Source organism: Gamsiella multidivaricata (genome assembly GCF_025024155.1).
Source record: "Gamsiella multidivaricata strain RSA 2152 chromosome Unknown BC939scaffold_4, whole genome shotgun sequence".
Lineage (NCBI taxonomy): Eukaryota > Fungi > Mortierellomycota > Mortierellomycetes > Mortierellales > Mortierellaceae > Gamsiella > Gamsiella multidivaricata.
This window is the reverse complement of record NW_026251712.1, coordinates 413,400-441,062: the sequence shown is the minus strand read 5'-3', so window position 1 is coordinate 441,062 and position 27,663 is coordinate 413,400. Positions and strand designations below refer to the sequence as shown.

At 49.2% G+C, this 27,663-nt stretch overlaps 11 protein-coding genes across 11 annotated transcripts; 8 read left to right on the top strand and 3 right to left on the bottom strand.

Annotated features, from left to right (window-relative positions):
- Position 1: 1 nt before the first annotated feature.
- Positions 2-2,682, bottom strand: BC939DRAFT_187686 (uncharacterized protein). The gene has a single exon (XM_051550498.1). The coding sequence runs from the start codon at positions 2,380-2,382 to the stop codon at positions 43-45; it is 2,340 nt and encodes a 779-aa protein (XP_051416975.1). The 5' UTR covers positions 2,383-2,682; the 3' UTR covers positions 2-42.
- Positions 2,683-2,929: 247 nt separating this feature from the next.
- BC939DRAFT_473060 (uncharacterized protein) lies at positions 2,930-3,953 on the top strand (the record flags this gene model as incomplete). The annotated part of the gene is made up of 4 exons (XM_051558325.1): positions 2,930-3,010; positions 3,043-3,176; positions 3,495-3,550; positions 3,769-3,953. The coding sequence occupies 4 exons, from the start codon at positions 2,930-2,932 to the stop codon at positions 3,951-3,953; spliced, it is 456 nt and encodes a 151-aa protein (XP_051416974.1).
- Positions 3,954-4,596: 643 nt separating this feature from the next.
- On the top strand, positions 4,597-6,615 carry BC939DRAFT_187611 (uncharacterized protein). The gene is made up of 4 exons (XM_051550496.1): positions 4,597-4,714; positions 4,930-5,188; positions 5,276-5,459; positions 5,560-6,615. Exons 2-4 carry the CDS (start codon positions 5,075-5,077, stop codon positions 6,582-6,584), a joined length of 1,323 nt encoding a protein of 440 aa, XP_051416973.1. The 5' UTR covers positions 4,597-4,714; positions 4,930-5,074; the 3' UTR covers positions 6,585-6,615.
- Positions 6,616-6,777: 162 nt separating this feature from the next.
- BC939DRAFT_437219 (Endoribonuclease L-PSP/chorismate mutase-like protein) lies at positions 6,778-8,215 on the top strand. Its single transcript, XM_051553671.1, has 4 exons — positions 6,778-6,974; positions 7,098-7,198; positions 7,574-7,702; positions 7,838-8,215. Exons 1-4 carry the CDS (start codon positions 6,857-6,859, stop codon positions 7,937-7,939), a joined length of 450 nt encoding a protein of 149 aa, XP_051416972.1. The 5' UTR covers positions 6,778-6,856; the 3' UTR covers positions 7,940-8,215.
- Positions 8,136-10,681, bottom strand: BC939DRAFT_485875 (40s ribosomal protein S6; the record flags this gene model as incomplete). Its single annotated transcript, XM_051559322.1, has 4 exons — positions 8,136-8,433; positions 8,806-9,169; positions 9,461-9,525; positions 10,676-10,681. 4 exons carry the CDS (start codon positions 10,679-10,681, stop codon positions 8,146-8,148), a joined length of 723 nt encoding a protein of 240 aa, XP_051416971.1. The 3' UTR covers positions 8,136-8,145.
- On the top strand, positions 10,297-13,206 carry BC939DRAFT_187563 (uncharacterized protein). The gene is made up of 4 exons (XM_051550495.1): positions 10,297-10,470; positions 10,597-11,294; positions 11,430-12,156; positions 12,505-13,206. Exons 2-4 carry the CDS (start codon positions 10,656-10,658, stop codon positions 13,062-13,064), a joined length of 1,926 nt encoding a protein of 641 aa, XP_051416970.1. The 5' UTR covers positions 10,297-10,470; positions 10,597-10,655; the 3' UTR covers positions 13,065-13,206.
- A 449-nt stretch (positions 13,207-13,655) lies between these two features.
- BC939DRAFT_482905 (peptidase M50B-like-domain-containing protein) lies at positions 13,656-15,149 on the top strand (the record flags this gene model as incomplete). Its single annotated transcript, XM_051559154.1, has 4 exons — positions 13,656-13,738; positions 13,880-13,952; positions 14,428-14,804; positions 14,921-15,149. The coding sequence occupies 4 exons, from the start codon at positions 13,656-13,658 to the stop codon at positions 15,147-15,149; spliced, it is 762 nt and encodes a 253-aa protein (XP_051416969.1).
- A 524-nt stretch (positions 15,150-15,673) lies between these two features.
- Positions 15,674-16,135, top strand: BC939DRAFT_437211 (uncharacterized protein; the record flags this gene model as incomplete). The annotated part of the gene is made up of 1 exon (XM_051553670.1): positions 15,674-16,135. A coding segment is annotated over exon 1 (269 nt), but the record flags the coding sequence as incomplete, so codon positions are not given.
- Positions 16,136-16,225: 90 nt separating this feature from the next.
- On the top strand, positions 16,226-16,789 carry BC939DRAFT_437210 (uncharacterized protein; the record flags this gene model as incomplete). The annotated part of the gene is made up of 1 exon (XM_051553669.1): positions 16,226-16,789. A coding segment is annotated over one exon (219 nt), but the record flags the coding sequence as incomplete, so codon positions are not given.
- A 2,014-nt stretch (positions 16,790-18,803) lies between these two features.
- On the top strand, positions 18,804-23,383 carry BC939DRAFT_437202 (uncharacterized protein). The gene is made up of 2 exons (XM_051553668.1): positions 18,804-21,080; positions 21,279-23,383. Exons 1-2 carry the CDS (start codon positions 19,174-19,176, stop codon positions 23,020-23,022), a joined length of 3,651 nt encoding a protein of 1,216 aa, XP_051416966.1. The 5' UTR covers positions 18,804-19,173; the 3' UTR covers positions 23,023-23,383.
- A 1,740-nt stretch (positions 23,384-25,123) lies between these two features.
- On the bottom strand, positions 25,124-26,330 carry BC939DRAFT_391820 (large-conductance mechanosensitive channel; the record flags this gene model as incomplete). The annotated part of the gene is made up of 5 exons (XM_051551985.1): positions 25,124-25,398; positions 25,548-25,654; positions 25,772-25,911; positions 26,018-26,034; positions 26,171-26,330. 5 exons carry the CDS (start codon positions 26,328-26,330, stop codon positions 25,124-25,126), a joined length of 699 nt encoding a protein of 232 aa, XP_051416965.1.
- Positions 26,331-27,663: the final 1,333 nt, after the last annotated feature.

Sequence of the window (27,663 nt, the reverse complement as noted above, 5' to 3'; positions counted from 1 at the left end):
TTTGATGTGAATGGGTTTTGTGGTTATATTTTGGGAATGTATCTACATGTAATCGCGTGCGCACATACCGGGCGATGACACTGACTGCACCAGCTCGATGCGATGCTGCTGCAAGAGCCGCCTCATCTCCTCCTGTCGCTTGTGCAGCGCTGTGTCCCGTCGACAAGATGCTGGTGTAGTCAAGATCGTGTTCTTCTCGCAAGAAAGAGTCCGCAGCTGAGGCATGTGTCTCAGCAGATCCGCGAGTTCTTTTGGGCTCCAAAAGCGTCCTTGTTGATTCATCAATTTCAGGGACTGGAGCCGGACTTTCGGTCCAAACCCCTTTTGGATCAGATGCTCGACCCCCTTGGCTGAAATCCCCAGATGCGCCAAACGCGGTAGTGTTTCGAGCTGGGCTTGCAGCTCCGTAAACGGATTACTGTACCGCTCGTATCTCCACAAATGATACATAGGGTATCCCTGGTGATGCGCTACCGAATATGGATCGCGGATGATGTTGCACGATTGACTACTGCTGCTATTGATGCTGTTGATACCAGCGACTTGAGGCGTGCTCCCGTTACGGATATGGTGCGGGTTGGGCGACATGTGATGATAGAGCTGAGGGTGCAGATGCTCGCTGCTGGTGCGAATTCGGTCCACAAACATCTGTCCCCCGATTTCGAGTCGCTCCAGTGTCTGGGCACACGCCCAGAGTTTCTTCTCTGTCCCGGTTGGCTCGGTGAGATCCTTAAAAATGTTCAACGTCGGTTTAGAGAGGTATAGGCTGAGGTCCTGCAGTTTTTCGCAGTGTTTGAAAATAGGGATGATTCCTTCGTCCGTGACATGGGGGCACCATTGAAGAGACAGGGTCACAAGGCTGGGACCTTGGTGAGCAGCGAGCGTCTTCATGACGGTGTCGTCTAGTTGCAACAGGTAAGCCAGTCGAACATTCTTAAGCTGGAGACCTGCCCGATCGACTGGCTTTCCTGTTGACGTCGAGGGTCCTGATCCTGCTGAAGTTTGGTTTGTTCGAAACAGCAGCTGCAGAGTGTCCGGATGGATGTGAGGAACTGAACTCAGGGAGATTGTCTCGAGCAAAGGAGTGTATGTGAGAATCGACTGTACAACGTGCTCATCGAGTAGTCGACAGTCGTGCAAGTGAAGTTCCCGGAGACCAGGGGTGCATTTCAAGAGCCAGGCGCACTCGCGGTCCTCGATCGTACACGAGTTCAGAGACAATGACTCGAGTGCTGACGCTACTTTGGAGTAACTGTGAGTGTCTCGTTGTAAAGAGGATGTGGAGGAGGCGGACGTGGAGTAAGCTGATGTGATGGAAGAATACGATGACAACGATGACATAGTCGCAGGTGAAGACGCTGCCGTGGTCGTCTGCAGGGGTTGTGTTGTTGCTGCAGCTGTAGGCAGGGGTGAGATAGAAGTTCCTGAAAGGCTGGCAAGGAGCGCCGAAATTTCGGCCTGGTAAGAAGCGCTCAATTCTCGACTGTAATCCCACTGGCAGATTTTTGCCCGCGTAAGCGAGAGCGTTTTCAGAGTCGACCCGCAGTTCGCAAACAACTCCTCGAAAGCGGATGCAACGATCGTACCGGTGACAGAAAAGATGAGTTCGAGTCGCTCGAGGTTGCTGGAGAGTCTCCGGGCGATGATTCGCACGGCCTCTGGTTCTAGACCCTCGAGACTGATCCGCTTGGGCTTCTTGAGCAGGAGATTCGATTGGTGGTGTTGCATGTATCCGTTACTCCCGCTCCTCGAATGCCAGGACGTGGTAATGGGCTCGACCTTGTTGACGATCTCGAACTTGAAGACTTTGAGCAGTGGCAACGAGCTCAATAAATCATCCAGTCTCGCAAGGCTCATCACTGTCTTGGTGATATGTAGTTCTGTCAAGTTTAAGCTGGCGCACGCCTGGATCTGGAGCAGATGGTCCTGTACAGGTGATGGGCTGCATGGGACAATTGATCCTGCTGTTGTTGGCGATAGCGCTGCTGCTGTTGCTGCCTTGATGGTCGAGCAGGAAGTTACTGCGCCTGAATAGTGGTGTGCGACAACCAGATTGGATGCTTGCAGAACCTTGATCCAGCGCCCGTATTTGTCGAGGTTCAAGAAGGGCATCGCATACTGCTGCAGCAGCAACAATTCTGGCGGGGAATGTGTGGAGAGAGGTAAGTTGGCATGGTAGGAGTGTTGGCGATGGCGGTACCGCACAGCGTAGTACAGAAAAGGTGTCCATGCTTCCTGCCAGTTTCTGCACACTCGAGAAGCAATGGCTAGGTCGTGCGGGTCTAGGTGTTGCTGTATCATGAAGGCGAGCTCTGGAATAAGGACTGCGTTCCGCTTCGAACTTTGGTAGGAGTCCATGGCGGGGTTGATTGCGATGCCCATGTCGAATGAATCCTTGAAGAGAAAATGATGTGGAGAAGAAGGAGGAAGTGTAGCGAAAGAGAGAATTGGATTCACGCCGTCAAAGCTTTTTATACGAGGCCAAAGCACAGAGACCCGGTCTTGACCTCGTGCCTGGCGAAACGTGGAGGGGGCAGACGATCCAAATGGCAATGGTACAAGCAAACGGATACAGTGGTGTATGAAAGAAAGAATAAACGAGGGGTGGAAAAGATCGATGGGGAGTGAAGCGGACGAAAGAGAGGAAGAGATGCGCTAGAAAGTATCTATGCCTTCCTAGGGCTTGTTCAAGGAAAAAAGAGATCTCCATCAGTTTGTCGCTGGTGGGCACTTGTTCCTTGTGTACCCATGCATCATGAAAAGCTTTATTAAATGAGCCTAGAACGAATATGGACTTGCCCACCAGGCTGCCTCAACTTGCTTTTGTCAGGGTGGTTGAGGACCAAAGGAAAAAGTCCGTTGTAGGAACATAAAGGGCCACGTTTTTAGATCACCTCTTCCAACCCCACATTACGAGCAAGAAAAAAAGATGAAGATAAAGAAGATCGAACCTGATTACCTCCACTCTTCGCTTCGCCCGGTGCAGATGGACCAAGCAATGGTCTTCGGGGTAAAATACTGCCTATACTATTGCTGCCCCAGGACCTTCACCACACCGGTTCAGTAAACGTTGATCTGCTCTGTTTGCTCTGTAGCTCTGTAGTCGTTGGTCCTGGTCCAAATACCATTGAGCAGGTTAGACCAGATCATAGATGGGGAGGAAATAAGCCTTCATGGTAAGGCAGACTAAGCAGGTAAATCCAAGATGAACGGAGTGGGTTGTCTCTGCATCGTTCGTGGTTTAGTACATATCGCCCTCAATGGCAACGGCCCTTGTTCTTTTCTTATTGATCTTATTGCTGCTCTTCAACATCATCGGCCGCATGAAATAAGACATTTATTGCTTTAATATTACCGTAGACAACGGCATGGGGTTTATGCAGCCCTTCGCCACATTGACAGCACCCCGAGTTGTACATGTAATAATGTTCCTGTTCAAGCACACAGCTCATAGCCTATGTGGAGAGTCAGCGTATACGTCTACCATACTTTAGTCAAGAAAAGTCTCCTCCCCCTCGCTCACCGTCTACAGAAAACGAGTTGGGTTGTGGTGAGAGCCCTGGGGCACACAGCAAAAGGGAGATGGCCCGACCTCAATAAGCTCCCCTCCCCTCCATGTCCGTAAACCATGAGATGAAACCTCGGAACAAAACGAAGAAGAGCCCTTTTCGGGGAGAGGTCCGTCGCCTGTGCTCGGAGGCACTTTCTGTCGCGCCTCGATACGTAGGCATGAGCCGATGCTAAAGTTCCTGGCATATAAAAAACTAGGCGTTTCAAAATCACAAATGATGGACTCTTCCGCCCTGTACCTGAGTGAGCGCATTTTTATTTTTTTGGGAGAGAGAGCGCGAAGCGGGTGCGCTGTTAGCAACGTGAACGACTTATTGGAGCCCGGTATCTTCGTCTGGCAATTGGCTGCCAGCTATCGCCTCCACGTCTCTACAATGCAATGAGACGTCCTGCAGGACACAATGATTTGGATAGACCAGAACAATCCAGAGGAAGGCGTACATCTAACCATCGATCTCTTATCAAGGATCATATGAACCTTTGTTGGGCGTTTTTCGCGCCTGCAGCTCGGATTCACTTCTCACGGCAGTACCGGGACACTTTTGGGACCACCTACAAGGAAGGCGCCTTTCCCCCCGAGTTGCACTTGACCGGACGACAGCGGCACGCTATTTATACAATCCTGCTGCACTTTATTTTCATGTTTTTCTTTTGCGTCTCTTCCGCACCCTTTGCATCCACCACTCGACATGCCCAAGTACAAGTGCACCCCCGGTTGGGGTCTCTTTGTCAAACCCGTGAACCGCGCCGTGGAGGAGTCTGACGTGAAAGGCGCACAGGAACAAAAGGAATGAAAGAGTGGTACTCTCTCCTTTGCCCCTTCCTAAAAATACATGCGGATCGAAATAATGAATTACTGTATTTTTATTTTTATTTTTATCCTGCGTGTGTTCCGCATACAAAGTACGCCAGGCACAGGTGACAAAAAGGAAAGGTTTACGGTTCTCGTCTGATCCCCAGATGCTCACCTTTGCCCGGTTCAGAGACAACGATATATAAACGCCGGCCTGTTTCCAGACCCCGGTGTCTCCTCACTCACTTTCCTCGACATACTCTCCACGCCGTTCTCCTCCGTTCACCTACACTACCGCATTCCACTGTATCCTTCGTCCTTGCCATAGACCATCCTCGACGACTTCAAAAGGTATGGGCAAATTCTATAAAACCATCGAATGTCCTTCACACCTCTCACCCCATCAGACATGGAAAGCTGCCTGCAATCCTTCAGATTTGCATTACACCTTGTCCTGTGTCATCGTCCTAGAAGAGGATTGATGATCACTAGAGTCGTGCAACAGTTGTTCCTTATGGCCCTGTCTCGATGACTTGTTGCTGCTATACTTGCACTCGCCCTCACAGCCTAAATTGGGTACTCTTAAACCCGGGCTAAGAACAATATAACGAATGCAAAACAGTATACTAATTAAAGGCTGTTTCCGCAGTTTCATTAATAGCAATAGTAATAGTAATAACATATACGCAGGAACACACACGGCCATAAAAAATGCGTTTCTCTACGATCTCACTTGCCGCCGCAGTGTCTGCCTTCCTCATTGCCGGCCTCTCGGGTGCCGAGGCTGCCGCTTGCGACCCTGCCAAGTGCGTCTTTCCTGCTTGCGTATGTCCCTCTGTCAACCCTCCCAAGGGCATGGACCCCAAGACAGTGCCTCAGTTCTTCACGCTGACGTTTGATGATGCGGTCCAGGCATCAACTGTTCCTGTTGCGGCTTCGCTCATGACTCCCCACAGGAACCCCAACGGTTGCCCGATCAAGGCTACCTGGTTCGCTCAGACTCTCTATTCAGACTTTGCGCTAATCCAGCAGTGGTATGCTGCTGGAAACGAGGTCGCAGACCACACCATGAACCATCTCGGAACCCCGCCAGCAGGTAATATATTAATTTTTGTTTTGCTTTGCTTGATTGGTGAGGCGTGTCTGTGTTACCTTCTACCTTATTCATAACCGCGCTTCCATTTTACTTTGCACAGACGAGGTTATCGGCAACCGCCAGGCGATTAACGCGTTCTCGGGTATTCCGTTTGCGAAGCTGAGCGGATTCCGTGCTCCGTTCTTGAACTATTCCAAGGCGACCTTTGACATCCTCGCCCAAGAAAAGTTCCTCTACGATTCCTCGACCTCGGCTGTGCCCACGGATGCGTACTGGCCCTACACGCTGGACAATGGGCTTGCCAACGACTGCTGGAACGGCATCTGCAACCAGACGATCAGTATCCCTGGCATGTGGGAGATTCCCATGCACGCGATCATGGACAGCGACCTTCCCACCGCTAACGCCTACTCAATGGATGCTCAGCTCAGCGGCACCCCCGACGCTGTCGCGGGCTGGCTCAAGAACAACTTTAACCGCCACTACCAAGGCACGCGCCAGCCCTTCGGTATCTATCTCCACCCAGTTCAGGTCACAACCTCTGCAGGACTCTACAACGACTTCTTTGCCTGGGCCGCAGCTCAGAAGGATGTCTGGTTCGTCACAAACCAGCAGTTGCTCCAATGGATGCAGAACCCCGTTCCAGCCTCGCAACTTGCAGACCAGGACTACATGAAGTGCAACCAGCCTGCGGTCGGAAAGGAGATTTGTAACGGTTTGGATGATACGAAGACCGGAACCATTGACAAGGGTGTGCTCGAGACTTGTAATTTTGCGGCGGGTCCTTGGTCGACTTGCTACGGATGCCCATCAGAGCAGCCAACCCCGGCTACACCTGTGCCCCTACGCGTCGTTGCGGCGGGCCAGACTAATTACCGTACGCCGGTGCCTGCGAACTGTGCGATGGAGTGGTGGGACCCTGTAGCGGCACAGTGCTTGTGCCAGAGCTCGAACTGCACATTCACCGATATTGCAATGACGACGACGTCGGCCGCGGCCTCGCCCACAGCGACTGGAGGCGCGGATATGAACAAGCCCAGTATGGCGGTCGGTCAGATGGCTGGTGCTTGGACGGGTCTTGGAGTTATTGCTGCTGTTGCTGCGGGACTTGTCCAGATGTTGTAAAAGGACCATCATATCTAGTTATATAGTACCGCTTTATTGTTTTCGTTTTTTTTTTCTTGTACTACCATATATTGTCGCTCATACCATCTAGTGTAGTTTGTTTTTCTTTCTGTTCATAAAGCCTTTGGAGAATAATTTCCTCCGCAAGCATGTCGCGTAAACGTTTTTTTTTTTTTTTTTTTTTATTTTGGATCAGAAATAAGAATGGAGCCTGGGAAAAAATCTGCAAAAACGTTATTTTCTCTTCTCACTTCTCATTCCATTCCATCGCCATGACCCTCACCGCCATTAACCGCCTCTCCGCCATCAAGGGTCACATCCGCACCATGTCAACCACGGTCAACAAGGTCGTCCACACCTCCACGGCCCCCGCTGCCATCGGTCCTTACTGTAAGCAACAGTTCAAATAAAATGAACTAAAATACTACCACAGTTTGTCGTCTCGTCCAAGCGCGGACCATTATTACGTCGACCTAATGTTCTGGTTCTTCTCTCATGCGATCCACGGATTAGCTCAAGCTATCGTCGCCAACGGCTTTGTGTTCTGTTCAGGTTCCCTCCCCGTCAACCCTGCCAACGGTGAAGTCGTCCCTGGCGGTGTCAAGGAGCAGGCTGTAAATGCAACAATCCCCCTTTCTCCCCGCTCGCTCTTTATTTCAGCACTTACCCAGGAAAATTTTCCCAACAAAAAAAAAGCGGTGTTGTGCAATGAAAGGAGAACAGATCGGATTATTCGGATATTGTCGGACAGCCTCGATCACAAACGCTCAATGGATCGACAGTGGAGAGTGTTCATGGATTTTTACTGAAAAGGCGGGCGAAGTGTCACGATGCTTGGCAGTTTTTTTTTTTTTTTTTTTTTCATCCGAGGTATCACGTCCATAACTGGATCAGAGGCGCTATTTCGGAACAGGGAATGACGCTCTACTGGAACTTTGTCGCTCAGGATCCGATGCTGATTCAAAAATACCGCCTATCCTTTATATTAGGAGCAAGTGTTGACCAACATGGGCGAAGTCCTCAAGGCCTCCGAGTCTTCCTTTGGCCAGATCGTCAAATCAACTGTGTTTTTGAAGAGCATGAACGACTTTGCAGCCGTCAATGAAGTCTATGGCAAGGTACATACCGCGCATGCGCCTTAAAAAAAAAAAAAAAAAAAGGCATATTGCAAAGGGATCGTTTCTTCCGCTTAAAAGTCGTATGACCGGGATACTAATGAACCCGTACATGGTTATTATAAACATCACTTATAGCGTCTCGGAGGTGCTCTTCCTGCCCGCTCCTGCGTCGAGGTCGCTCGTCTGCCCAAGGATGTTTTGGTCGAGATCGAGTGCATTGCCACCGTCTCCAAGTAATCATCCCAACTCATCCAATCAACATCCTTAGAGCGAAATAAAAGCGCGCAATTCAAACGACAATGGGCCTCGACAAGGATATATATCCATTCAGTCAGATCCCCTTTCAAAGGGCTAGGAACAATTGCAGTGGTATATCATCATATTCATCAGCAATTTCATGTATTAGTTGATATTGTTGTTTATGTGGACAAACATAATAAACTTTAAGCCTTGTGGAGAGAGGAAGCGCGACGCTTCTTGACCTCCTGACGCTTCTCGGCAGCCTCCTTGACACGCTTGGCAAGAAGAGCCTTGTACTCGGACTCGGCCTCCTTGGCGTTCTCGGCACGACGCTTCTTGAGGGCCAAGATGTGGCGCTTGCGCTGAAGGACAACGGGGGTGACCAGACGCTGGATCTTGGGGGCCTTGGTGTAGGGCTTCTTCTCGGGGTTCTTGGGCTGAACCTCGCGACGGATGACAAACTTGCGAACATCATCATCCTTGGTCAAGTTCTAATGATTCCAGTATCCAGGATAAATGGAGTGTAATGATTAACATCAAATCTATGGATCATAGTGTTCATGGTTCTTGAAATCGCCAGTGCCTGTCCCGAGTGGTGTCAATTTGTTCCTGGCTGCATGATATCCTGAATGCTTTGAGTCGCACAGTCCGCTCTCGGAAGTGTCCGATATTGAGTACTGCAATCCTGCTCCCGATGATTGTTTTCGTCAATGAGGGATGAGAAGAGTTGATTCTGAAATAGCAATTAAAGCTTGTGGAATTTTGTTGAACCTATTCCTAATATCGCATCGAGTTGTCCTGACATCGTGCAAGATCGCTGGCAGCAAAAAATCAAAAAATCAAAAAATCAAAAGAGCACGTACGAAGAACTTGCGGATGTGGTTGGCACGCTTGGGTCCGAGACGCTTGGGGACGGTGGTGTCGGTGAGGCCGGGAAGGTCCTGCTCACCCTGCTTGACAATGGTGACGGAGAGGACAGACATGTCGGAAGCGACGATGCATCCACGGACGGACTTGCGCTTGCGCTCGCCGGTGCGGCGAGGGCGGTAGCACGAGTGGCCCTTGGACAACAAGAGGCGGACACGCGAGGGGAGGAGGACACCCTGCTTCATGGGGAAACCCTGCTTGTCGTTACCTCCGGTGATACGGAAGACGTAACCCTTGAACTCGTCGCCGAGCGAGTCGACGGCGACCTCAGCGGAGATGCGCTTGTCATAGAAGATGCGACTATTTGTTGAAGTTGGAGAAGAGCATGGTCCAAGTGTCAATGCTATGGTTTCTCACAGAGTGTTCCGTTTTGCCGCTTTGCCTCGTTGGATTTGTATTCCAGATCAACGTCGTCTATGTATCGCCTCTGAACGAATTCCAAGGTATTGTCGTCTCCTTTGAGATACCGGTCCAGCGTCGGTTATTGCCTACTCGCGCAACTCAATTCCCTCCCATAGTCCTATGCTCTGCTTCATGTTGACCCTGTTCCGTTTTGCTAAGGCCTTTGCTTGTACAAGGAAATCAACTTACGTCTTGCGCTCATCATCGAAATCGATGGTCTTCTGGCAGCCAGTGGCTGGGTTGGCGATGTTCAACTATTTCAGCGAAGGAAGGATGGTAGCGCAATCAGTACTCCTTCTCTGAATCCTGGCTACCCCGGTATTCGGTAGTCGAAGTGCGATCAGTTCAGCTCCTGTTGAAGTACTGATGTATGTGATCGCTGCTGCTAGCTAGATCAAAGGTCCGTCGTTCCGGTTACTGACCAGAGCATTTTTGGAGCTCTAGCATAGTTTTCTTTCATATCTCTCCTGCTAATAAGTCAACCATGATACTGATCCGCCTCTGATTCGCATGCACTTGGTGAAACCTCCCATGCTTGCCATGACCAAAAAAAAAAAAAATTGAAGATAGTTTCCAGGTAATATAAAGGCGCTGCTTTGATCCTGGATGTCGGATCATGGCGATAGTGGGTGCTAGATCGACTGATGGGTATGTTTCCGAAACGATGGATTGATGGATATTTGGCGACGATATGGTCACATCCATTGGTATGTTGAGGGTCGCGAGGGCAGGGGACGATAGCTGTATGGGGCTACTACAGGAATATCGGCCAATAGGATTTGATTGGTCCATTCCGCACCTTCATAATGGGCCAGCGAAAAGGAGGATCAAGCAGACTCTATTCAGAGCCAAAAAATATTCACATTTGGTACAACTAAGCCACGCAGACATTCGAGGCGCCCTGCAGATCTTTGGGCAAAGCTGAACGGACCATTGCATTCCAAGCGCTCAACTGGAGACCCCATGGAGGGATAAAGATTATGAGAACTCGCCAACCACGAAACTCAGTTGACACTCAGTGGTAATGTTTTAAAGATAGATGAAAAACGGAAGCGAGAAAGCTTTAGAAGATACCTCTTGCTCTTCAAATTAGGGCCACCAGAATGTAATTGATGCAATTGTTCTCTCCAAGAAGAACCCACTTTTCTCCTGAAGCGTATAGGATGAGTCGAAGGAAAAGACCGTTCGTATTTCTCAAGGTGAAAGCATTGAAGGTTCAGCAAAGACTTTGTGCATCCCTTGCGCTGTGACGGCCAACTTTTTTTTCTGGGCTTTTGTTCCTCACTCTGTTCAATCCTCACACCTTCTTCTAAACCTCCTTTTAGAACTTCTCTTCCAGCCAGTTTCTTCTATAAGTCGTCAATTAAGCCCTATCCTTTTGATCATGGATCACCAGGTCGACACCGCCATCGCAGGTTCCGGCCATATCGCCGTGTCCTTCAACTCATCCTTTTCGCCTAAAGCCCCCACGACCCCGTTCGTCTCACTCCGCTGCAAGCCCATACTCTCGGCTCTACCACTAGAGCTCCTCTCCAGGATCGCCTTTGATCTATCCCTGTATGAATACTCTTTCCTGTCCCGCACCTGCTCTTGGCTGCACAGATACCTCTTCAATCCTGCAGAGCTCGTTCTCTTTCTCAAAACTCGCTATCGACTGTCACTCAAGTCTGGATCCATTGTCATCTTTGCCTACCTGGCCAACATGCAAGTCAGAGCGCCGTTGGTGCTAGAACGGATATTTCAAGAGTTCTTCGCAGACTCGCCTGAACGCCTTTTGGAAGAGGAACAATGGAAGAGACGATGTCAGCAACAGAAGCGACTCCTCAACCAGAACACCTTTGAGCTGAATCAGATGATCGTGGGTACTGGTTGTGGTGTAGGTGAGAGTAATAGCAGCCTGGCGATTCAGCGCATGGACAGTTCGGAAGCACATCGCTCTGCGGAAAAGGCTAGACGACAGGCCAAATGGGATGCTGTCCGCATGCTGGGTGTTCTCTATGCTCTGGATAAGACTCATGTCGGTGTAGGTATTTTCTCACAGGGGGCAGGAAACCGCATTCGCTTTCAGTGCCAACGCTGATCAGCCCCATTCCGTTCTTTTTTATCGTTATTATTATTACTATTATCATTATTATTATTATTTTCGTATTCTATCCAGACTTCGAGTTCAACCAATGCTTTGGTCCTGAGCGGAGCAAGCGATACAGAATCATCGACATCAGTGTGCACCACTACCATGCCCAACTCTGTCCCAGAGCCCATGCCTTCTCCACCAATTGATCCATCGTCATTCTCACTTTCAACCTCTATGCCCTCCGCTCCCTCTACAACGACAGCTGCCTCGCTCTCCTCATGCGTGATATTGCCAATACGAATGAAGGAGCAGGAAGCCATTGGATCAGTGACTAGTTCTGCTCATAGATGCTTCCGTGCGAGAAGATTTCCACGATCCCTTTCTCAGGAGACACAACAGGATCCGGGCACGGTATCTCATTCAGCCACCATGGACACAGACACAGACGCAGACCCTCTTCAGGATGATTGTTCGCAGGAGCGAAACCAGCGCAAGCGGCATTCTCCACAAGTGGGTAACAGGCGTACCATGACTTTCCCATTTGCAGACTCGCACAAAGTCGACGATCATGGCAATCAGCGGGCTGTATGGAACTCGAACGTACTCTCGCCTATTTCTTTGTCTGCGTCTTCTTCTACTTCTTCATCGTCTTCTTTTTCTTTTTCATCTTCGCCTTCTGAAGCTCCGGGTTCGGTATCGGTACCGATCACTCATTTAACGATGCAGACGGATAAGCAAAATATGCTCAACATTCCTGTCAGCAGTAGCAAGAGGGTGCCCGCGCAGCGTTCGACAGAGAAGCGGGGCAGAGGTGAGACAATCCCAGAAAGGCAGCATCATCATCATCATCAGCAGCAGCAGCAGCAGCAGGGGGACGTGCATCAAATGTACTACGAGAAAGAGGAAAAGGATGACCTGAAGATGTGTTGCCCCTCCATTGTGGACGAGACTGGAGCAGAAAACGATCGCGATTTGTCTATGCTATTCACCAACGACGATGCACCTTCAATGTGGAGTAGTAGCTGTAATAGCAATAGCAACAACAGGAGAAGCATGGACATCACTGGGGATGGGGGCGATATATCACCCGCAGCGTCGTCGTCGTGTAAGCAAAGGCAGATTTTATTGACACCAGCTGCCTCTCCATGTTTCTCATCAGCGTCTACATCTACACGCGTAGCAACGCCACAGAGGCCATTGGATGCTTCGCCCAAAAAAGGTAGCAGGAGCAGCATTCAAAAACAGCAACAAGAGCAGCAGCAGCAACAACAGCAAGAACAACAGCAGCAAAGGCAGCAACAACATATCCTTCAGATGGAAGATAAAATTGCGTTCTTGGCAGAGTACACGGACCGAATGCATTTGAGACTCCAGGCGTTAGGGATTAAGGACTGGGGTCAGGAAGATATTCAGAGGAAGAAGACGTACCAGTTAATGATCCGACATAACGACAAAACTGGAGAGAAGGATCTGGTAAAATTTTATTTGGGGCGATATGGTGGATCTGTACATCGAGAGGAAGAAGAACAGGAGCACCAGGAGCAGGAGCAGGAGCAGGAGCAGGAGCAGGAGCAGGAGCAGGAGCAGGAGCAGGAGCAGGAGCAGGAGCAGGAGCAGGAGCAGGAGCAGGAGCCGGATTTGGGACTGGGACAGGAGCAACAGCTTGGACCAACGGATACGGAGATGGTTTCTGCGATTCTGTCTTCTGTAGCGTCCTAGTTGTCTCATGTAGAATCAATGAGTATGCATGCAAAAATATATGAGCGATAGCATGGCTCCTTGATTCTTCTTTGTTCCTTCATGGCCTGGCTTCTGAGAACAATGATGCAGTTCTATGTTAACCTGGGAGAGTTTGGGTTGGAAAGTGTCTTCGTCCTACAGCCTATAATCTTTGGTGACATCAATGCTAGTCATGGATAGACACAAACAATCCATTCAGTCATAGCAAAAAGGAGCCCGAGGGTAAAGAAGCACTCAAAGAGGGAGAGTCCTGCTTTGCCACATGAGATGTCATTCGTCGCAAGTCTTTTTCTTGGTCTTAGTCCTTTTTCGTCTTCCTCAGGAACAGCCCTTCGCGTTGCACCTTTTCCCCTTCTTTTCTTCCTCCTTCCTTCTTCAATTGCTTTTTTGCTTTTTTGCTTTCTTGCTTTCTTGCTCACCGTCTTCTTCCCCATTCACTCACTCCTTCTCCCTCTCCTCCCCTCTCCTCCCCTCCCCTCCCGCCCTCGTTACGCCGGTTTCCTCATTCCTCACACCCGCAGACAACTCTAAACTAAACAAGCAATCGACCTCATTCACACCATCACCACAATGGCACCCGTGCAAAACGGAAGCGGTAACTCACAAAACCTCCTGGCACCAACTAAGGAGCAGATCACCACCCTCTGGTTCATGTAAGAGGACCTTTCTCGCTTCTTTGACAACCAATTGTCTAAGAACCACACTATCTCCTCGGCCCCTTTTGCTCTTCTACCACCAGTTGATACTGACAGCATCGCTTACCTTTTTTTTCTCTCTTGCTCTCGAACACTTAGTGGAGGATATATGGTCGGTATTCTTCTCCTCTGGCAAATGCCCTATCTGAAGCACCTGTTGTATCCATTCAAGGTAAGCACACCCTTTCTGAGAACCTCCATTCAAGAAACAGCACCTAGGGGTGGGGCGGTGGGGGGATTGGAATCAGCGGAGGGACAAGGAGAGGGGGGGGGAAAGACTATGAATAGACAGAGAGAGACACACAGCCTTACTGGTCGCAGCCCTTGTGGCCCTGCCTGCCTGCCTGTCCTCCTGCTCGCCTGCCCTGGATTTATTAAACAATAATCAGGCACAACAGCCCAGCCCAGCCCAGCCCAGTCCAGTCTAATCCAACCCAACTCACGCCTGACGTGATCACTGGGAGTGAAACGTATATTGGCGCAGATATTTTTAGTCCGGGTCTTGGCTCGGTTCGAATTACTCTACCCTTCTGTCTTTCTTTGTTCCTGCAGTGTGTGCAGTGTGCGGTGTGCGTGCCTGATTAATTAAAAAAGACTTGCTAACAATATTCCGCTTTAATTATTCTTAATGAAACCCAATTACATAGCTCGTAACGATCGGTCTACACGAATTCGGACATGCTTGTATGGCCTGTATTAGTGGCGGGAAAGTCAAATCCATTACGGTGGATCCAAATCTTGGAGGGTTGACGACGTATGTTGGGAACAGGAGAACACAATGTCTGGCTTTGCCGGCAGGGTACTTGGGAAGCTCGCTCCTCGGTGGGATCTTGGTGTTCTGCGGATTCAATGTGACGGCATCCAAGGGCGCGGCGATTATGTTGATCGTATGTTTGGTACTGACGATGTTCTGGGCGAGGAACCTGTTGGCGTTCGGGATCTGCTTGTTCTTTGCGGGAATTATTGGACTCCTTTGGTGGCTCGATGGTGGAAGGTACTTGAAGTACTTTACGCTGTTCCTTGGGTAAGTTATCTTTTTTTTTTTTTTTTTTTTTGCTCATCTCAACTTGTCAAACAAGGATTCCTCCGTTTTGTTTCGAAAATGGCAACTGATGAATTCAACTCTCTTTTATCTGATAGTGTTATGAGCTGCATTTACAGTATCCTTGAGATTTTGGATATGCTGGTACTGAGGAAGTCGAACGGATCGGATGCGGAGCAGTTTGCAGAGAAGTACGGCATCTTCCCTGCGCAGGGATGGGGATTCATCTGGTTGTTAGTGTCGCTGATCTTTTTAGTGGGCTCAGTCCTTGCAGGTCTGGCGGCCTTCAAGGACGATGGCGCCGGAAACTCAACAAAGTCTCCGTAGAGACATCGGGGACATGAGCAAGGGACAGGACCCTTCTCTGTGATACCATTCTTTCCTCTTTCACTCTGTACATAATACATTCAAATAAACAAGGTTCATCTCCTTTACTCTCGTTACTGCGTGCACAGGTCAAGAAGATCCAAGGATATGTCATGTCATCATGACATGCGATGTTCGTTGGATCGTTGGAAAGGAAATGAACGTTTGTGGGTACAAAAACAACAACAACAGAAATAGATTACAGGACTCCGTAAGAATTAGCGAAGGAGCACTGCTTGGATAAGTTTGCTTCTTGCAGATTAGGGGTCCGCCTCTTCGGCGTATTTTTTTTCTGTAGCGAAAACGTGTTGTAGGGTCAAATTGCTACCGAGCTCTTTGATTGGGCGCATTTCATACTCACAAAGCGCGTTTTTGGGTTTAGGGCACGAACCTGGGCGGAAGTGCAAGTTGGTGGCATTTGGACTGGAATGGGACATGGTGGGGTGTACGTGCGTCTCCTGTGGTGCTTTGTCGACTTTTACTATTGTTACCAATCTATGTCTATGGTCGGCTGATCGCTTAGCAAACACAGCAACTGCATTGGATTGAGAAATGGGTCTCTCGCGGTATCTCTTACTACTTTCTTCCTGTTGGATTGACTAGGGATAAAGTGGGGTCGTATCCGCAAACAGACGGAAAGAAAAATGAGACAACTATCCACATGAGTAGCACAACAGAAAAACATGTTTGCTGCTTATTCAGTTTTATTACCGTGGGCCATGCAGTTTTGTTTTTCTTCTTTTTTTGTCGATATCCTCATATCCATGTCGACTCTTTCCTTTTTCTCCTTCACTTTGATCCGAGATTCATGAAAAGCAATCGATTGTATGTGCTGAGCACGCTCTTCAGCTGTGCACTAGCTTTATTAAGCGGAAGATGTATTGTTAAAGTAGCAAAGATAGAAAAAAAAAAAAGAGAAAGAAGGAATAAAGTCGGCGTATAGATCCCAAAGATATGAACCGATGAGCCGACTTTTGTTGGTTGTGGTGCTGGTCGTCCTAGCTTATGCTTCAGACACAACCTTCAGCATTGGAGGAGGGTCAGTGCAGAAAAATTGAGGCAGACACAATCGCCCGTTTGGTTGAGCCCGTCGGATCAAGGTCATGTATGCATTCGAGGCATATGTTTTTTTTTGTCTTGTTCATTTGTCGAACATAGTTTAGTCCACTTTATTTTCTCACAACGGCTAGCATCGTACCTAGTGTGTGTCTCTTTATTGCTGACACCGGCATTTGAGAAGAGACGAGCAAGCAGATTCCAGCCACACATTACGGTAACGGAGCTGCCGGCATTGACAGAGAAGGAGGGGTCTTTATCATTGATATGCACTCACGATTGTGCAAACAGCAGGTATTCAGGATCTTCCCCCGTAATATGATGTGATCTGCTTGCGAATGTTGTGATCTATTGAACAGCCATTATGCAGTCAAAGAGGAAGAATTGCACATACACGGGTCGGTATCTGTAAGCAGTTGGAGAGGTGTTTGAAGGATGAATAGTCCACAGTGGACCTGGATCCAGGATCTGGGGTCAGATAGCCAAGGACAGCTTCCATTAAAACCGGTTATTCACAAAGCATCATGTATGCGTCCATTCAGGACGGATCTGAGCACTTTGCTTTCTTTACAGGCTGGCTGAAATAAATTGTGATCACCAGATCAAAAAAAAAAAAAAAAAAATAATCTATTTCTCGACCAGTGAGTACATACTTTAGGGCTTCCTGTGGATTTGAAAGCTCCCGGAACTAGCTCAGCTAGGACTGGCCGGGTCTCTCTCCACCTGAACTTCTCTCAGGGAAGCTACTCTTTTTCTATACCGCGCCATTGGATCCCAAGGTGACCCCACAGCCATATCTTCGCACTGCATAAAAACGCACCCTCCCAGTGGCCTAGTGCTGCTAGGCATAATGGACTGGCGCACATGCCATATGATCTGCCACGGGCACAAAAGAATGGCATGACACGACCGATTCAATTGCGAGACGGGACCCTGTGCTGTTTTATGTTTCGTTGCAGGAGACATGAGAGAACAAAGATGATGGCGACGACGAAACAACGACGACGAACGACAACAGCGCCAAGGAGGAGGATCCAAGGATCAGACCAGGCCAGGCCAGGCCAGACAGAGAAAGGGGATCAAGTTGATCAGCGGCAAGATTGGAGCAAAAGGGGCCGATCTGTTCTCTGCCTTCTCTTTCGCGATCGCTTCTGTTCCCTTGACCAGTTAGTCTGACCACAGCCTGTGGAAATTCACGCTGTCGTTTTTATAGGCTGGCAGCCCAAGTCTTCTTTCCCGCTTTTCGAATATCTTTCATCCGCACCATCCTCTTTTCTTTTTCTCGAGCACTTTACTTCGCACTCCATCCTTCATCTCTTCTCTCCCCTTTCCCTTCCCATCACTATTTCTTTATCCTATCGTCCCCCACCTCCCCTTACATTGCTCTCATCCACACACTCTCACTTGCATTCTTTTACCTCTCCTCACTCTTTTACTCTTTTACTCGATAACTCGATAGCTCTGTTTCCTTCTCCTCTACACACCTCCTACACTGATCCATGAAAACAGACACCCGTACTCCCACTTCTTGTCTTTATTAGTCGTGGTAAGTATCCAAATACCTATTCCCTTCTTCCTTCCTTCCTTCCTCCCTTCCTCTCCTCCGATCCATTCATTTTTCTTGGACACAAGCAGTCTTGACAGTCTCAGCAGTCAAAAAGAACACTCCGCCCTGCTGTGTGCTCTGTTCCAGCTGGGTTATTTTTGGTGGGGCGTGCGTCCACCTGGAACTGTGCCGTCCCTTTTTTGCCACCAAGAGATGTGATGGCGTGGAGTGTGGGGTGTGAAGTGTGAGCTGATGCCCATCATCCTTCTTCCTTCTTTCCCTCTCCTTTCTTTCATCAGTTTCGGTTTGAGTGATGAGAACATCAGTTGTTGTCGCCCTGATGGGCTGATGAAAGTTAAAAAGTCAGGCGCTGCACTCGACTTTCTGCGGGACAGGAGTTGTGTCTGAGTGCCTGTATGCTACTTTGCCAGGAACAAGGGTGGTCGGCAGCAGCGACGAAGGGGAGGAACCACTTGTGTCTTGTCCTGCGTTGTCCTGTGCTGTTCTCTCCCCCCTCCCCTCACCTCGGACAAGTGCTGTCCAGACCGCTATTCATCATACTTTTTTTTGGCTTGGGTTTCTGCAACTGCTCTCTCGCTTCGCTCACTCTTTCTCTCTCTATGGTGATCATCCGCCCAATTTCTTTTTTTTCCCCCCTTCTCCACCAACCCAGTACGCTGTTGTCTCAATGCATGACAGGTACTGGTAGTACTGGTGTTGATATTGGTGCTGATGCTAGATCAACTCCAATTGCTTGTCGACTGAGGGCAGTACGGACATCACACTCATACCATTCATTTTCACGAATAAGCACGACATGTCGTTCTCCTCACTGTGTCCTCGTTTCGAAGTCGTGCATTGTGTGCCGCTGGTTGCCTGATCCGTTTTCAGTACCCGCTAAAGAAAAAAAAAAAAAAAAAAAAAAAAACTCACAATAGTCTCAGCAATCGGCTGGGTCATTTTTAGAAGAGAGGGACATTCACTTGCGCCCATGGCACACAGATAAACTCACACTCACACAATACAGAAAAAAAAGTGCAGGCTGTAGCTGTAGAAATACACATTGTAAATGTAATACGCAATCTGCTCCATCTCAATGCTCTGCTTCAATTGCATGATCAATATACGATGTTGTAAAGAGGAAATGATAAGAAGGAAAGTGGTAAGGGACACAATCAAAAGAGAGATGGATATTTGGAGAAACCAGATCGAGCGAGGCTGTGAAAGAAAGGGCCCTTTGGACATGGAGCGCATAATGATGCCGGCTAGGTAGATGGACCGAAGAGGGGGGGGAAAAAAGACGAAGAAGGAGAAGGAATATCCGTTTTCATCTCGTAGTCTTTCTACTAATTGAATACAACAGGAGCTGGTTGTATTGACTACATGGGTGCGGGTGTATGTGTTATTTGTGAGGATATCGTCGCTGACCATCATCATCGTTATCATCATCATCATCCGTCTTTTTTTCTCCTGCAGCCAACTTTTGTTTTTTATTTCTTCTTCCCTTCAAGTAACCCATCCATCAGCTGGTCTTTCTTCATCCTCCTTTTGATCCACAACAGAACAAGTCCTTGTTCCCCGCACAAAATGTCCATATCCAATCTGACAGTCCCCACAATGGCTGCGCCCGTGCCCGTGCCTGGACCTGTGCCTGTGCCCGTGCCTGCCGAGCCATCCTCGCTGTCCCCCAGACGGATGCGCTTCAGCCTCTCGGCGCTGCAGAGCCCCACATCCAGTGCCACTGCCCATCTCAGCCAAAGAGACATCCAGGCCCTCCAGAGAAAGGGCCTCCTGCGATCTAATATCACTGCCAACAACAACACTCTCGAGTCCCATGATGTCCATAGCGCTATCCAGATCTCACATTCATTTTCACATCCATCCTCCCATCCACATCGATCATCGGCTAACTCCCCAAGACCAAGCACACCATCGCCCAAGGCTCCTTCGTCGCCGTCAACATACCACACTCTTTGCGCAAAGCCGCCCCTGCCGATCGCTGCTCGAGTCGCCCCTCTGATCAGCTCATCCAAATCAAGATCAATCCGCATCGCCAAGCAAAAGTCTCTCAAGGGAGTTGATGACTCTGCCCTCGTCATCCACCACAGAGAACGCCCTCTTCCCGCCTATCATCAAGGATTCATCGAGGACACCTGCTCTCATCTCCACGTCCCAGGTGTTCTTCGTCGCCATTCTGACTCGTCAAATCAGCGCTCCGTCACTGCAACAGCATCAGCCCTTGCTCGCAGCCCACTTCCAGAAGACACCTTGGCATTTGATCCGATCCGACGCGCCTCTATCGCCACCGCATCGCCAACGGTGCCAACTCCTCTTGGCGACAGGACAGTTCTATACAGAGCATCTCAAGCTCACACTCTCTTGGCTTTGCCCTCCAAGAATGCCTTCCTGGGCAACACTCAGGCCGGAGATCACTTCACGCCCACGCCCCCTACTCCCGAGATGACAAGCTTCCGTTTCCCTGCTGACCGTAACAGGTCACCCTCCCCAGCTCTGTCGCCTTCCATATCAGCCATGTCCCCGACAATGGCCATGAGATCGAAACGCAAGAGCAGCATTCCCATGCGGTCCCCGAGTGCAGGCGACTCGCTGGATGCATCGCCAGGTGTTATCTTTCAGCTGCCCTTTGGCACGCCGCCTCTACCCCTGACTCCGTTCCGCAAAGCTAGTACTCCCTCTATGCTTTCCCTTTCTTCTACCTTTCCATCGGAAAGCAGAGGCGATGAAAGTAGCGGTTTGAACAGCGAGGCGCTAGCGACCTACCCTTCTCCCGCCTCAAGATCCGTATCCGCATCTAGCGGCTCGGGCGCAGAAATACAGGAACTGCCGGCTCCGTCGATCCGCTTTGATACACCGCCCTCTCCACCAAACCGATCCGGCCTTGGAATCCAAGTTCAAGAGTCTTTCGCTCAGTCCAGAGCGACACACCCACTCGAATCATCCTCGCTGTTATCTGCGACTACGAATGCATCACAAGCACAGCTGCACCCGATCACGTTCACAGACGAGGACTCCACCATGTCGATCGGCGATATCATCGTTGCGGAGCAAGCATCGGCTGCGCATAGACAAGAAGCACAGTCGGCCGAGGTGTCAGAAACCACTGATCACCCCGTTCTGTCAAGTTCCATGCCGACGCCACCACTGACATCCAGGGTCTTGGCCTTGAGAGTGATGGAGGTGCAGGACGGTCCAGGCATGGGTACTAATCTGGGCAACAGCTTGACCTCGCCCCTAACACCGTTTACTCCTGGGAATGGATTCACGGCTAGGTAATGGCCTGGATAATGGGTTTCTTTGATGGAGAAAAAAAATAAATAAGGCTACCAGGCATCGCACCGCACCGCATCGCGGCTAGTACTCGAGCGATTCTGTTCCAGTCATTTTACTCAACATTTTGGCCTCCTTTTTGGTTTCGCCTTTCATTTCTTTTCTTTTTTTTTTCTTTTTTTTTTTTTTTGCATATTCAGACAAGATGCTGTTATCTCAAGAGAGCAAACAAGTGTCGTCTCCTTTGAGGCGTCAGATGTGGTCATGGAGTCTCAGGAAGATGGTCAGCAAGAGGATCCCTCAATTGAAGCAGCGGAGCCACAACACGACCGTAACACGCGTGCGGGATCAACATCTTCGGATTGCTCGATCATCAGAGATATGGAGCAGGATGGCAAAGAAGATCCATCGGCTTTGCCATTGTGGGCGCAGCGTCAACTCCACATCCGTCGGCAGTCGTTGATCCCTCGTCCGGAGCTCGACTTTGTAAAGGGATCCGGTATTCTCCCGCCTGCTACCAAGGGTCTGGTCGCTCCTGGAGGCGCTGTCATTCTGAGTTACCCAGTCTTGATCTCCGATATGGTGCATGTGGCACTTGACGAGTTGCAGGCTAAGGGCGTGCCCCTCGACGGCAGTGATCTCTCGGAGGAATCGGAGGAGGACATGGAGCAGCCTTCGATCGTCAAGGGCGCCACCAAATTTGGTGTGAGGACAACTCGAGGCTCCAAGCGGAGAAAGAGCGCCGGCCACGGTCAGACAGGGAAGAGACGCGGCTCCGGAGCTGGCACGAAGGCTCAGGCGATGGCTCATGAGGGTGAGGATTATCAGAGCGGAGACGAGTATCCGGGTGAGCTCGAGGGCGCAGAGGAATCTAAAGCACAACAAGGATATATGTCGAGTCAGAACAGCAAACGACGTCGTCTTGATGGTGTTGTCAAGGACAGTGCGGAATTGCTGGCTCGAACTCGAATAGTTCCTGAGCGCCATAGTCCCTCGATCTACCGCAGACGTGATCAGCATGGAGCTGGATTCTCGCCTTCACCATCAACGTCCCCTCATCTGGGTTCGGCACCGTTCCGTCAAGGCAGGCGCGTAGCATCTGCCGTTAAGTTGGATAGCCACCATTGGTCTGGAGATGAGGATTTGGTTATCGAGGACGCTGATGTCGACGACGACGAGATCGACATCGACGACGATGAGATTGTCCATCAGAACCGAGAATACGATGTCTACAGCCGGAAACATCAGTACAAAAATCCGCGTCAGTCGCAGGTTCCGGAGCATCTCCGGATTCCGCCTTCGGAGGTCGAGATTGCCGTGAGGCTGACGAAGGAGATGATGGAGCTGAAGAGGAAGCGGAAACCAAACAACAAGGAGACACTTAAGACTCGCGCTACCAACAACAATCATAGCAGCGGTCGTCCCTCACTCAAGGCACTCAAGCCGCTGCTAGACGCTACGATGAAAGCGGATCGCGATTCGGTTACGGAGCATAATAATGAAGACGATGACAGCGAGATGGAGAGTCCTGAGAAGATCAAGACAATCAAGGCATCGGGGAGCAGCACAACCAAGAAGACGGCGACGACCAAGGCGAACAGTAACTCGGCTGCTGCTGCTGCTGGCGGTAGCAGTAGTAGTAGTGCTCCCAAACGGCTGTCGAAGTCGAAGGAGGGCAAGATGAACACGAAGCGGTGTGAGGCATGCGGTGCGACGGAGACGCCATGCTGGCGACCGGGATACACGCCGCATTCGGCGTTGTGCAACTCTTGTGGACTGAGGTACAAGAAGTCGAATGTGTTTTGTCCAAAAGTGGGATGCAAGTATATTCCGTTGAAGACGGAGTATGCGGCTATGGAGGTCGAGCGTGCGAAGGCTGGCCGTGCACATTTGTTGTGTCATAAGTGCAGGGGGCCTGTGGCATTGCCTGTGCCGAAGGAGTAAATGGTATATAGCCTCGGATGGGGAGGGATGAGGACGTCCTTATTTATTCTTGTCTCGATACCCTCTTTTCTCTTTCCCCTTCCCCTTTCCTTCTCCTAGTCTCTTTCGCAGCTTCGGTCATGTAATGCCTCACAGCCACGCCATTTTATTATGCCACCATCACCTTTTCTACGAAAGAAAAAAAAAAAGAAGACTGAATCTCCCTTGGTAAGTCTTTTCCGGGGAGGACCAGATCGAGGTTCATGTTTTTGTAAGTCTGAATAAAATATTATCCTTTTCCTTTTCTTAATCGAATAAAATAATAAAATAAGGGTGTATACATTTGAGTTGACCGGGTAACTCAGGTCAACTCATTCTGAGCCAGAATAATGTCCACTCAAATGACGGGGGCAATTGCACAAGGCGTAAAATAAACGGCGCAAACGGCCTTTCCCCCTACTCGATCTCTGCACCTCTCACTTCACGCAGCCATCCAAAGTGTTGCACTATCTGCGGTTGAGACAACCCTTTGTAACGGGATCCAACAAATATTATTCGGCTGCGATGATCGTACGCCATTGAGCAGTGAGATTGAAAGAGGAGACATGCGCTTTATCCTTTATCGAAGATATGGATCAACCGTACCAGCACCATGTTCTGCCACTTCAAGGAGGCATGCATCAACGAATCTACATTTACCCCAGGCGAAGAAGATCAGGCTGATACTGGGCTTGGTAGTGCCTGTGAAAGCGAATAAATGGAGTATGGGAGTGAGTTAGGGGTGTAGAAGTGAGAAATGGGATAGATGATCCAGTTTGTCTTTATTTTGGGGTGCAGGCACAATTTGAGTTGACCCAGGCGTCATTTGAGTGGACATTAAAGGGTCAGAATGAGCTGATCTGAGTTGTCCGGTCAATTCATTTGTATACACCCATGACAAATTCTCTAAATTAAATGACTTCGCCCAAGTCTAACTTGATCCAACTGAGGCGCAAAGGAACTGAGAAAACAGATTGAAAGCGTGCACAGAAGACTGTGCGACAAGGCAATGAATCGAGAATAGCATACGATTATGGGGGACATTCAAGGGGGTTGGATGGAAGGGACACGACGAGTTAAATCTTTGCTATCAAAAATGTTTGCGCAGAGACATACGTTTCTGAAGATGGAGATGGTGGGATGTTGGCTTCGGGACATGAGCCACGGGCTTTATCTCTAGTTGCAGGTTTTTTTTTTTTTTTTTTTTTTTTTTAAAAAAAAAAAAAATAAGAACTCTCGAGCTTTTCATGTCAAGACTTGCATCTTATCTTTTTGATGGCAATGTGCTGCATTGTTCGTTGATCTTTGTGCCTGTGTACTGCACTGGTATAGTACGATTGATGCACACAAAGGTTCAAGGACCGCCAACGCATCTTCTCGTCAGATTAGGACCGCGGCGCGTCCTCTGTCCTACCGGCTCGCTGTGCTCTTCTGTGTCTGTTCTATCGACAGATATATCCTCTGCATTTTCAAGACATGTCTATTAACACATTTTTTTTTTTTTTTTTGTCACTTGAAGAGGACAAACAAAGAGCCTGGTATGTCAGCAACAGTAATTTTCAGAGTCGGTTGATAGAACTGAATCTCGCGATATTCTTGCGACGCGCTGGTATTTGAGTACAAGGCTGGTATTTGAGTACAAGGCTGGTTTTTTTTTTTTTTTTTTTTTTTGGAGGGGGGGGGGGGGGGGGAAAGTGGCAAACAAATGCGCTTAGGAAAGATTGCTTCGCCCAATCCTTAAAACGAGACATTGACACAAACTTTCTTTTTCACCCGACGGCATAAACCCCACGCGTCGAGACATGGTCCAGCGACGCAATTATGGGCGTTCCACAAGCCTCGTTTTTGCAGACACCTCTCATAGAAGCACGTCCAAGGGCTACGCAAAAGAGCAGGCCGATAAGAGCAAAGCAGCAGCAACAGCAACGACCCATGCGTAGTAAAAAGTATTCAGGTGTTCATTAGGAGCTTTTTTTTTATTAGGTATAAATGATAAAATGATAAAATGCAGGCGGATAAAAATCGCGCTGATGTTTTAGTGTATGTGTATGTGTAAAGGACCCTCCGTCAAGGAAGATTATATTTAAAAGTGTCCCAAAGGCTGGGGTTCGCCTGCAGGAGCAGGGTAAGCAAAAAAGGGCGTATGCATGCTATTGGCCGCAGTGCTGGGTCCACTTGTGAAAGCAGGAGTAGCAGCAGCAGCGATCTTCTCCATGTTCGTGACCTTGGCGCAGGCATCCCAGTCCAGCCAGGTGGTGCATTCGGGGCAGCGGATGGCGTTCAGAGGAACCTTCTTAATGCAGTAATCGCATGCCTTTTCGGTGACCTGGGTCTTAGTGTTACGTCCGACTTGATAAACTGTTTGGGTGAGAGATTAAAGAAGGGGGATTTGGTTAGATATCGAATACAGATGGCGTGAAGGTAGGGAAAACAGACAGAAAGCGAGAAAGAGAGAGACAGTGGACGAGAAAGGAATAGATAGGATGCTGTAGGTGGTGTTTCCTTACCTTTGACGATGACGAAGATGCAGGCGGAGACGATGAAGAAGTTGATGACGGTCTGGATAAAATTTCCCCAGTTCCAGGTGATGTTCCCGTCGGCCTGTGCAAGTGCTCTCGTTGGCCACTGTGGGGGGAGGGGAGGTTGTAGTTGACCGAGACATGAAAAATGGTGATCAGTTGTTAGTTTACTTGAATACACTTTAGGAGAATCGTCCAATGCGAGAAAGGACATGCTTGATGATCTTACAATTTTCCCCACAAATTCAGGATCTTTGGTGCGGCGCAAAATGATAAAGTTCTCCTCCAGATTCTTTCCGGAGGCCAGAGCAATAATGGGGGTGATAATATCGTTCACCAAACTTGTCACGATCTATGAAAGAAGAAAGAGAGGCGTAAAATAAAAGGGTTTAGAATGTGTCCATCTGAGGCACTAGTGATCAACAAAGATGCTGAATATGACGGTATTATAAACTTACAGCGGTGAAAGCAGCACCTGTTTTTGTCCAGGCAAATGAAAGGATCAAGACACGGTAGATACGGTATTAGCGGACTCGATCCTGTCCAGTCCCCGTCCCCGTCCAGTTCAGTCCAGTCAGTGTTCACTCAGCAAGTCGAGAGTTTATACATACCGATAACGACTGCAACAGCCAGGTCAATGACATTGCCACGATCCATGAACTTGCGGTAGTCCGCAAAGAAGGAGACCCCCTGCTTGACACCGGGTACCTTGTTCAACGTGTTTCCAACGTTGTTCACGCCCTTCTCAACTATATGCGCATTATTGTACATGTCAAATGTCAAAACCAGACTCGATCGAATCAAAAGGTTAAAAAAGAAAGCCACCAATCCAACGTTGGTGGAGAAACCTACCCTGTGAGATACCCCCGCGAACAACATTGGTGCCCTGTGAGATACCTCCGCGAACGACATTGGTGCCCTGGGAGACACCGCGCGAGACGGCCTTGACGGGGTTGCCCAATCCACGCCTCTTGGCCTTCTTCTCGTCGAATGAATCCCGGTAGGGCTGCTGGAGATCAGGACGAGAGAGTTCGTCAGGATGGGTACCAATGTTGTCACTCTGGCTGCTCATGGTTGCAGGGGGATGGATCAAGTGATTCGAGATGAGAATGAGAAGGAATGAGAAAGAAGAAAGTGAGAGGCGGAGGGTAGGGGATTAAAAAGGCCTTTTGCGCCTGCTGCAGCGGAAAAGTGTCTTTATCTTTGGTCTTCCTGTTTGTTGGTAGCATAAAAACAGTTGGACCCGTTGACCAATCAAACTAATTCGGCAGTTTATTGGATTCGAAAGAACGGTGCCTTGGTATATTAACAGCCGGGATCCCATACACTGATACTGTAATCCATTTTGACACCGACAATGACGACGACGCCGCATGTACTCAGCATGTTCATACTCAGCATGTTCATACACAGCAATGGGATCTTAACCCACCATGTATTTTTGTTAGTGGGGTAAGGCCATGGTACTGCTGCATGTTATCATTCCACAGCTATCATAAAACCGATCATCGCGTGCCTTGGGCTACTTTTTTTAACTTTTCTCCACCTGCTTGATTAGTTTGCGCAAAAAAAAGGTGCCTGCACCACTTAGCGATACTCAATTGTTATGAAAGTGCGTTTTGAGTGTAAATAAAGCCAAAAGTCTGACATCCGCCTGTTGCCCAGACACAGCCTCCTGGGTACAGTAGGAGCACCTTCCTTAGGACGGACGTACGCGCATCTCCTGGCAATATAATATATATGTCAGAAGCTGAGGGTCATAAGAGACCGGAGGAAAAAAATCTGTGATGAGAACCGGCTCCTCGGGGCTCGTTGGCTGTTGTTTTTTTCCCTCTTGTAGCAATGTTGGGGACTGCTGTTGAGAGCAGCTTAGCTAATACTGAGTACCACGCCAGGTCGTACATTACGCGTGTGCAAAGGGCGGTTTGGTTTACATACAAACATACAAAACGCTCCATTGGTGGTCCCCCTTCATAAGCTGTCTGGACGAGAGTGGTCAAGCAACGAGGACCCATATGAGCTGCGAGCGCAGCAAGAGAATTCTGCTTCTACGAAGAGAAAAATAGACCCATTGTCGATGTATCCTTATAGTTTCACAGCTGGT